We start from the raw sequence: 9,763 nt of genomic DNA, 5'->3' as shown, positions 1-9,763 counted from the left end.
AATCTAACCTAAAATGTATGTCGGTACCAATAACAAAATCCTAGGATTTTATGTTTATTAGAAGCACACTACCGACATGGTATTCAAACTAAATTGAACGCTGGTACAGGGTTCCGGTGTGGTCTTCATCCTAAATAGAATGTCGCAACTAATTTCCGATGTGGTCTTCAACCTAAAAAATCTTATGCCGCAACGCAGTGCCGGTGTGGTCTTTATCCTAAATCGAATGCCGTTACACTGTTCCGGTGTGGTATTCATACTAAATTGAATGTGGGAAGCTACTGAAACTCAACTGTTTCAGTTAGGGTTTGCGATTTTGACCTAAACCCATAGCTACAAATTGATTGAAACACTAATTAAACAGTTTTAAATGACTTACCTTCTCACAGAAGCCATATTTCTGAGTAGTTGATCGTCTGATAACTCTTGTTCTTCGTGTTCTTGCTCTTGAGCAATCAAACGAATCCTCTTTTCTTGTTTTTGTTGAGCAATCGATTTTGATTTTGATTGGGCATCTGATTTCTTTCGTGGAGGCATTCTTATGGATTTGGGTAGGTAGGTTAATCGATGAAGATATTTTTGAATTGACGATTAATCGTCGATGAAGAAGATGAAGAAAAAAAAAATTCGGAACCCTAACCGAGTATGCCGGAACTGATGGTGTAGAAATGGGGGATAAATGTTTTGGTTATTTGATTTTAAGTTTTAGGAGAAAGAGTATAATTGTCTTTTCATAATGTTTTTTAATTAATCAAAGGGTGTTTTAGTATTTTCACCCAAAAAACACCCCTTAGCAGACACTTTGGTTGGAAGAAGTAATTCATATATGTCGATTAGTTTGATATCCTACAATTGTGCGTTCTTAATCAATAAAAAGAAGGAAAAAAAATGGAAAAACACCGAGTCACCGAGTCAGCTGGGATTTTTGAACTCCTTAATCCAAAGATTCCAAACACCCTCTTCGTACGGGGACCCACCAAGAAGCTCCCAAAAGAATCAAAACCTAACCCCAGCCGTCACAAGCAGCTTTCATCATCACTGAGAAAACAAAAAAGGCAGTAGGTTTTATAAAATTAAACAAAAGTTTGAAGCTGAACTCAATAGAGAAGTAGAATTCTTCTGAGGATAGATGGGAAAACGGGGGAAGAAAGGGCATCAGCAACAGAAAACAAGTCGTAGTAAAGAGTATTACTATGCTTCTGAAGGTGAACAAGAAGAGAGAAACCATGTCATTCTTCCTTCTTCTTCAGATGATGAAGAAAAAGAAACCAAAACTGACAATGAAGAGGAACAAGAAGAACATGAAGGAAATGTCGATCAATCGAATCCAAATTCAAGTGATAAATGCCCATCTAAATTCTCTCTGTACCAGGAATCTGTTCAGGTAAAATAAAAATTGAAACTTTATTTCAATTAATCTGTTCAATAATCTGCGCCAAGTGATTTTTTTTGCTTAAATTAGTTTTGGGGTTTGATTATTTTGTTTGATTGTAGTCTCCAAAGGGTGATATCAGTTATCTTCAGAAGTTTTTCTTGATGTATGTTGGTGGAAGACAACCTCTTCATCTCCAGGAAGATTTTTGTGGGACTGCTCTACTCAGGTATTAATACAAACACCTTGCACACAATGCACATTTTGTTAGTTTTAGTGTTATATGGTTAATTGTGAAAAATTGTGGGATTTAGGTGGTTTAAATGTTGTTTTTTGGATGTTTGTAGTGCGGAGTGGCTTCGGACGGACTCGAGAAGAACAGCAGTAGGAGTGGATATGGACCTTGAGACACTTGAATGGAGCTTACAGAACAATGTTGATAAAATTGGGGCCGGGTATTCTAGAATATCGTTGTTTCATGGGGATGTATTGAGACCTAAGGAAGCTAGGCTGGTAAAATGTGGAATCCAGGACTCTATGGAAGACATGAAATTGGATGACTGTGAAGAGGGGTGTATGGAAACTGATGCTGGGACTGGTAGTCAAATGAAGGATGGGTTGGTGAAGGAGAATTGTGTGTTGCCTCCGATTGATATTGTTTGTGCGTTTAATTACAGCTGTTGTTGCCTTCAGAAGCGAACAGATCTGGTATTGTACTTTAAGCATGTGATTGATACCTTGTCTAAGAAAGGTGGAATATTTGCAATGGATGTGTATGGGGGTACTTCATCTGAGCATGGGCTACGTCTCCAGAGAAGGTTTCCAAATTTCACGGTAAGACACTAATGCATTGAATTTGTTTTAAGCTCCACTAGTGAGTGGTTCCTGCATATGAACTTGGACATCCACTTGTCAATTGCTAAGCAGGGCATAGATCATTTCTTTTCGTGTCAGATAAGTTTGATGTGAAACTTTGTACACTGCTGCTGGCCTTTAGGACTACCCTTTGTTTGGACTTGATTGCCAATCCATGTATAGATCATTAAGGAAAAAACAATAAACCATGTCCACTGAACATATCTAATATCAGTTTTAGAAAAATCAGCTAGTTATTATGCAAGTAATACCTTTATAATTTGCATATCAAACGTCTGTGTTGATTTTGATGCAAGGTCCTTCACTAATGCTATCTGCAAATTCTAGTATACGTGGGAGCAAGAAGAATTCGATATTCTCCACCGTACAACAAGGATAAGCCTCCACTATAATCTCCGGAAGCAGCAACGCAAGATTCGCCATGCATTTTCATACAGCTGGAGACTGTAAGTTGTGCCTTCCTTTCTACCTTATGTGTTTTCCGTTGCCCATTGGGTGTGTCAAGCTATCTAGTGTGTACCCTTATCCTATATCACCAACCAATCTTGCCAAGATACAGAACTGTCAATTATCTGGTTGGCTGAAGAATAATGTAATGGCTTACTCTCCAGTCGTTACTTCTTTTTATAACTGTCACAAGTCATAACCAAGAAAGTTCCATTTTAGCTATTTTCAGAAACTGCTGTTTTGTACTTCTTTGACAAGAGTCGTGTTATGTTTGAAGTTCAAGACCCACTGAGAAGCTGCTCTTTATCCTTTGTTCTTGTATTGGTCTACCCTATCACCTAATTGATCAAACTTAAGATTGTCGATTAGTGCCTCTCTCCTGTATAGTGGAAGTCAAAGTTCTTGCATAACAGGCTCTGTTATCTGCGTCTTCATACTCGATTCATTGAAATTTTTGGCTGAAAAAGATAGATACATAATACAGGTGATTCTGTGTGCAGGTGGTCATTGCCCGAGATTAAGGACTGCATGGAAGAAGCTGGATTCAAATCTGTCCATTTCTGGATCAGGGAGATGCCAGACACCAAGGACATGAAAAGTACTGAAGGTTTTGGTGTTGGGCGAGATGTCAAGTATGAGGAGGTCTCATCTTTCAAACAACAAGATGCATGGAATGCCTACATTGTGGGTGTTTCAAAATGAAGTCCCAAGTTTAATGTCTGTTTACTTTGGAATGGAAAACAAAATGTAACTCCGATAGAATAAGAAAGGCCTGTAAACCTTGATTTCTGTGAGTTATTAAAACTTTTGTGCTAGATTTGAAATGCATCCATTCTCCCACTGATCCATCATCTTTTGTCGCTACTGTTAATGTTCGATGATCATCAATCACGCATCTAGGAGAAATGAAATCTGAAAATAAGTTTTGAATAATCATCTTAGCGCCATCTTTACATTATAAACCAAGTCTTTAAAGACACCTGAACATCCTTCACTGGACTGTCCATCTTTAGGCTAGCAAAATGAGAAAACAGTCTTAGAGAGAATCAGCTCTAAATATATTTCATTCAAAGAACACCGTCAGTAAACAACTGTTTGATACATAAGAAGAACAATTAAGGTTTACAACTATTGCCACCACCTGTTGGAACATTAGGCTAAAGCCACTCTAAGAATACAGCCAGATAGATGCCTGACTGAAAGAAAGAAAACACCACCAACAACCAACTGGAGCTCCTCAAAATAGCTCTGTTCTTGAATATTGGACCCTGTAGCAACTTTTGGGCAGCAACCAATGGCCTATGACAAAACTGTGAAGAGCATATATGGATACGAAAGCATCATCTGTGTCTATCGATGATCAAGGCTGCTCAATAGAAACACTTGACAAGGCGATCTTTACATCCTTCTGTACTTCATAGTGCTTCAATTCATGTATCCTGCCATTGTCAGTGCTAAAAAGTTGGTCTTGGTTTCCCTCTGTTAAATTTAGGTGGGTTTGTTTTCGCAACATCAACAACAATCATCCAACCATTAATGATCTGCAAACAACAATATGAAAAAGTTGGTTTCAGTATGTTTCCAACGGATGACTCAAAAAGACAGTAACAAAGAAGTGATAAGATGACTACCTTGCCATTCATTTCCTTGAGAGCCGCACCCGCAGCTTCCTCTGTAGTGTACTCAATAAATGCATAACCCTTGGATCTTTTAGAAATTTTGTCCATTATAATTTTAGCTGTTGAGAAAGCCAAAACACACAGCATAATGAGAGCACGGAGGTTAACTCAGAGCGAAATCAAAGGGAAAGACAGCCCACTACTATGTTCCACAACCAAGACAGTTTGGTGAAGGAAATACCTTCCACAAGTTCACCAAAGCTTTCAAAAGCTGTACGCAGAGTTTTCTCGGATGTATAAAAGGAGAGGCCTATCAACCAGAAACCAGGAGGGTAATGTTATGCGTGAAAACAAATGAGGATATCAATTGCACCCTAATTAGAGCTATTGAATTCCAGATTACAAATAAATAGCTAAACTAAGAACATGTTTTACAAGAAAATATCCAATCTAGTAAGTAGTGTACCTGTTACAAAGAGGCGTTTTGTTTTAATCGGAGGTGCCTCAGTAGACTCAGCAGGTTTATCATCACCTATAAATGTTTATAACCATTAATATTTGCTACAAAGAGAATTTGCGAACCGATAAATAATAGAGCAAAACCAATCCAAATTCAACGAATTTCCAAACCTCCATAGTCTTTGTTTTCTGACCCAAAATTTTCATCCGCATCAACGGACTTAACTCCAGGCACTCCTGCAACACATAACACATCTTATCCCCAAGCAACAAAAATAACAAAAAACGTTTAACCAAAAAATTTATCTAAAAGGACACAATCGCAGCTGGCACTGACCTACAAGTTCACGCGCACATTCATCATCAAGTTCACAACAGAACCCGAAGTTGTTTTTCCACGAAATATGATATATACACATTTGTGCATCCATCTCACTGCAGAACATCACATTTAAGAAAGAGGCAAAAAAGCCGGAAACTCAACACAAACAGTACTTAAAACATCTATACTTACTTGCCCAAAACCTTTGATAGTATTTGAGCATAGTAATCCACCATTTGTGCCTTTGTAACAACTTCAACTGTAGGTTTCTCCATTCTAACTAACCAATACTTGGAATTCCCCTCCGCAAACAACCGAGATATCCCAGCACTTAAATTCGACACACCACCCAATTGAACATTGTCTAAACTGTAATCCTTCTCCGCAGATTCAAAATCCCGGTCAGGCCTAACAGATAACACTTCCGGAAAACCTAAAAACACAAGTCAAATGACAACTCTAAACTCATCCATCAAAAGGTCTTAAAAAGGGATAACTCAGAACACCAATTCCACAGTAATTGAACTAACCAGAGAGTTCACGAGAAGCCGATTCATCAACATCGCAACAGAAACCAAAATGGGTCTCCCATGAAGCATTGTAAATACACATTTGAGCTTCCTTTTCACTGCAAAATCAAAAACACCAAAAACCCAATTAACACACCAAAAAATCCAATTACATCACCACCACCACCACAAATACCACAACCATTACCCACCACCACCCACAAAGTAAAAATATGGTCTTTATGCTGGTGGGTGGTGGTGGTAGAACATTTGGTGGTTAGTGGTGGATAATAGCAAAAATTAAAAAGATGGGATTTATCTGGTACAAAAAACTCACCTTCCTAAAACCCTACTCAGGGTTTTAACGTAGTAATCAATAACATCTGATTTCGATTGAATTCCTGCTTGTAAGGGTTTGTCCATAACCACAATCCAATGATGTTGTTGGCCCCCATTCAATGAATTAAGAAAATCCAAATTTTGGGTTTTAGTATCTGCTATTGCCCTAGTTGTTATTGAAGATGAAGATTGAATGTTAGGATTCCAAGAAGAACTGATTCTAAGGACATTTCTATTAATATTTTTGCTGGTTAATTTGATGTTTATGTGTGAAAAGGTTGAAGGTTGAATCAGAGTCTTTAATGGTTGAACAGTAATTATGTTTTTGTTAGTTGTAGTGAAGATTTCCATGGCTGTTAAGTGGTTTTCTGCACAGAATTGTATTCAAAGAAGAAGAAGAAGATGAGGCTAGTGAGGTTTGATAAACTGGCTATAGACCTTATAGACAGGGGACACTACTAAGTGGGCTTGGGCTTTATTCTCCAGAGTAAACGGAAGGAAATTTTCTTCGTTTTCCATATATGGTGTGAGATTCTAGGGGTTCATAATATTTCAGAAAATTGTTCTGCTGGTGGTGGTTTTGGGATGCAATGTTTAGATCATTGTTGTGTAAATCAGGGGGGACTCTGAAAAGGGCAGCTTCCATCATCAATGGAGAATCTTCTTCTTCTTCTTCAGGATTATCTGCAGCTAAGTATTTTATCTTTACATCTCAAAATCAAAATGTTGTTGTAATTTCAAATTCTAGGGTTGCTTCCATCATTTGTTCCTTCTCTACTACTAGTAGTAGAAATGGAAATGGCAATGTTACTTCTTCCGATTCTGATTATGATTCATCATTTGTGGTTTCTTATCTGGTTAATTCATGTGGATTATCACAAGGCGAAGCTATTACTGCTTCTAAAAAACTCAAATTCAAAACCACTTCTAATCCTGATTCAGTCTTAACATTACTCAAATCATACGGATTTACTGATTCCCACATTTCTAGATTAATACCTAAACAGCCACTCATTCTCTCATCTAATCCTCATAAAACCCTCAAACTCAAATTTGATTTTTTCAAATCCAAAGGGATTCATGGACTTGACCTTGCTGACTTCATCTCAAATGACCCAAAGATCCTGAGGGAGAGTTTTAATAAAGGAATAATACCTTCCTTTGATATCCTTAAGAGCATTCTTCAGACTGATCAAAACGTCATCAAAATTATTAAGCGATCTAGTAGGGTTCTTTGTATAAATGTGGTTAGAAAATTGATGGGCAATCTAGAGCTTTTGATATATCAAGGTGTACCTGAAACTAATGTTTCTAAGTTTCTAATCCAACAACCAAGATCATTTATGATAGATATCAATAGATTTAAAAAGATGGTACAAAAGGTTAATGAAATGGGTTTTGATCCTTCCAGCACAATGTATCTTGTAGCCGTAGTCGCGTTGACATCAATGACGGAAGCCAGTTGGGGAAAAAAATGGATGTTTACAAGAGATTGGGTTGGTCTGAAGATCAGATTCATTCAGCATTTAGGAAAGAACCTAGTTGTATGAGGGCTTCTGAGAAGAAAATTATATGAATTTCCTTGTGAATGAAATGGGTTACGATACATTAAGTATTGCTGAAAACCCAAGAGTTCTTCCCTGTAGCTTGAAGGAGAGGATTATTCCAAGGTGTTCTGTTATCAGGATTTTAGTCTCCAGAGGTCTGATCAAGGAAAAAATTCCTTTAAGCACTCTTTCAATAATCGTAGACAAGTCTTTTTGGAGAGGTTTGTAATCAAGTATGAGCAACAAGTTCCTGAACTCATGAAGATATTCCAAGGTCAGCTTAATCACCAAAACCTGCTACAGAATTGCAGGATTTGATGGGATGAGTACACGGTAATTATCTGCATTCTCAAATTACAGTGTACATCGTCTTTCCCATTATTGCTTATATCCTGCTTCACTTTCACATTTTAGCTCTTATCTTGTTTATGCTTGTTTCGAAATTTCTGTTATCAATATCTGGTTGCTGCATATGTTTGAAAATACTGGGGAGTATATATCATGGAATAGTTGACAGGCTTATACTAGGAGATGGATACAATAACGGAGAGAAAGAACACTAATAATAAATCTAACTTATAGATGAAATCAAGGAGTATTTATATGCTTAAGAATTGGCCTGCTTTCAAGAAATCTATGCTAGTTTTTGTTTAGCGTGTAGGTAGGTAATCTCCTACCTTTTGAGCTAGATTTGATTTTTCTCTGGTTAAGTTGAACTGACGTTTTGACCCGCAAAATTCTTGTTTGATTATCATTAAAAACTGAAAAGTGATTCCTGGAGAAGTTTGCAAAGATTATCGAAAAAATGCCTGTTAGTAGTGCTTCCTAAATTCCTAATTATAGATTTGGTAACATGGATATATCATGTGAATTTTCAAATTGGTTTCCAGCTGGTTGGGTTCTCTTGCTGAATATTGAACCCAAAACCTTTAGGGCGTCAACAAATTGATTTTAACTTTTTAGTTCTAGTAACTTCAATTAATATGCTTTTGTATTGGCTTGAAGACTGAAGTTTGTTTTCTGGAAACCATGAGGAGAGTTTTGGTTTGCTCTGAACACTAACTACTGGATTAATCATATGAATGTTGTATCATGAAGTATACTGAATCTGTAGAAATGGACAGTTTTCCAAATTTTTTAAAACCTTTTATGAGAAGTTAGACGTCCCAGATCTCGGCCCATATTATATATTTTTTTTTAAAGTCTGAAAAGTCTGGAAAATGCTGGAATCAGAATTACAATGTTCAACTTTGCAGATGTACGCGGGGAAGCTTTTGCAGCTACAAAAGAGAATTGAGCAATATGCTGGCAGGTGCTCCCAGGTTTCAATACTGCAATACAATGAAATCCGGAGCAGGTTGTTAGGAGGGTCCAGCTGCAAGAGATTCGTGTGTGCAGAAGTAAGCTAGGAAATCTATTTTTGCATATAACTAAATGGTTTTTCGTTTTTCTCAAGTAAGTTAGAATTTTGTAGAAATGACCCTATAGGTAAGATTCTGATCTTGTACAAGAATATATGATTACAATGTAGAAATGTGAACAAAAGCTGCTTTAGATAGCTTCTCTCTTGTTGTCTGACAATCTGAAGCACGAGAAATTAACTTGGAATCACTCTTTTTGTTGTGTTTGGCCGCAGAAAAGAAATATGTGTGCAACTGTGAACAAGATCCACTGAATGTATTCCTGTTTCAGAATATTTGGGTGGCATACTCCATGAATTTGTGTTTTTTACTAGGTATCTATGAAGCACATTTGGGAATGAATTTGTGTGTTTACTAGGTATGGAATGATAATGATGTACAGAGTGACTATCTGGACACCGTCGCTAAGATAATCAGATCTTGCTTGACAGGGAAGAAAGCTAAAATAGATACAACCACAACATTCGAGATCATGAAATGACATGTTCTTGCAGGGAAAAAAATGACAGCTTTAAAAATAGCCGTTCCTGCCTGAGCCTAAACTACAGATTGTGTAAGAGCAGGCTATTGGTAGAGTGTCCAGGGTTTGCAGTACTAAGTGGACCTGGGCTCAACAGACTAAATCATTTCATTGCCACAACACCCACCACCACCACAAATGCCACAACAAGTAAATACCAGCATCATCGCACAGAAAAAATAAGTATGTTAAATCTGGGTTTTGTTTTGCTCGTGGTGGTTGTAGCACATTTGGTGGTTCTGGGTGGTGGTCAGTGGTGGTGGCTAATTACAAAATTAGAAAGACTAGAAAGACGGGTTGTTTTTGAATGATTTTTTAGGGATCATGGTTTT

The 9,763-nt window shown here is 37.4% G+C and overlaps 3 protein-coding genes across 3 annotated transcripts; 2 read left to right on the top strand and 1 right to left on the bottom strand.

Moving 5' to 3' along the window:
- The first annotated feature begins 1,040 nt into the window (after positions 1–1,040).
- Positions 1,041–3,539, top strand: LOC113310690. The gene is made up of 5 exons (XM_026559438.1): positions 1,041–1,384; positions 1,495–1,601; positions 1,720–2,206; positions 2,576–2,694; positions 3,196–3,539. The coding sequence occupies exons 1-5, from the start codon at positions 1,130–1,132 to the stop codon at positions 3,395–3,397; spliced, it is 1,170 nt and encodes a 389-aa protein (XP_026415223.1). The 5' UTR covers positions 1,041–1,129; the 3' UTR covers positions 3,398–3,539.
- Positions 3,540–3,731: 192 nt separating this feature from the next.
- Positions 3,732–6,344, bottom strand: LOC113310689 (organelle RRM domain-containing protein 1, chloroplastic-like). Its single transcript, XM_026559437.1, has 9 exons — positions 5,942–6,344; positions 5,626–5,723; positions 5,288–5,528; positions 5,111–5,208; positions 4,945–5,010; positions 4,781–4,846; positions 4,556–4,624; positions 4,327–4,433; positions 3,732–4,236 (listed from the first exon to the last, which is right to left on the bottom strand). The coding sequence occupies exons 1-9, from the start codon at positions 6,292–6,294 to the stop codon at positions 4,150–4,152; spliced, it is 1,185 nt and encodes a 394-aa protein (XP_026415222.1). The 5' UTR covers positions 6,295–6,344; the 3' UTR covers positions 3,732–4,149.
- A 167-nt stretch (positions 6,345–6,511) lies between these two features.
- On the top strand, positions 6,512–9,199 carry LOC113313633. The gene is made up of 2 exons (XM_026562427.1): positions 6,512–7,823; positions 8,747–9,199. The coding sequence occupies exon 1, from the start codon at positions 6,534–6,536 to the stop codon at positions 7,491–7,493; it is 960 nt and encodes a 319-aa protein (XP_026418212.1). The 5' UTR covers positions 6,512–6,533; the 3' UTR covers positions 7,494–7,823; positions 8,747–9,199.
- The last annotated feature ends 564 nt before the right edge of the window (positions 9,200–9,763 follow it).

Source organism: Papaver somniferum, chromosome 9 (genome assembly GCF_003573695.1).
Source record: "Papaver somniferum cultivar HN1 chromosome 9, ASM357369v1, whole genome shotgun sequence".
NCBI classification, from domain to species: domain Eukaryota; kingdom Viridiplantae; phylum Streptophyta; class Magnoliopsida; order Ranunculales; family Papaveraceae; genus Papaver; species Papaver somniferum.
This window is presented reverse-complemented; position numbering and strand designations above follow the sequence as displayed.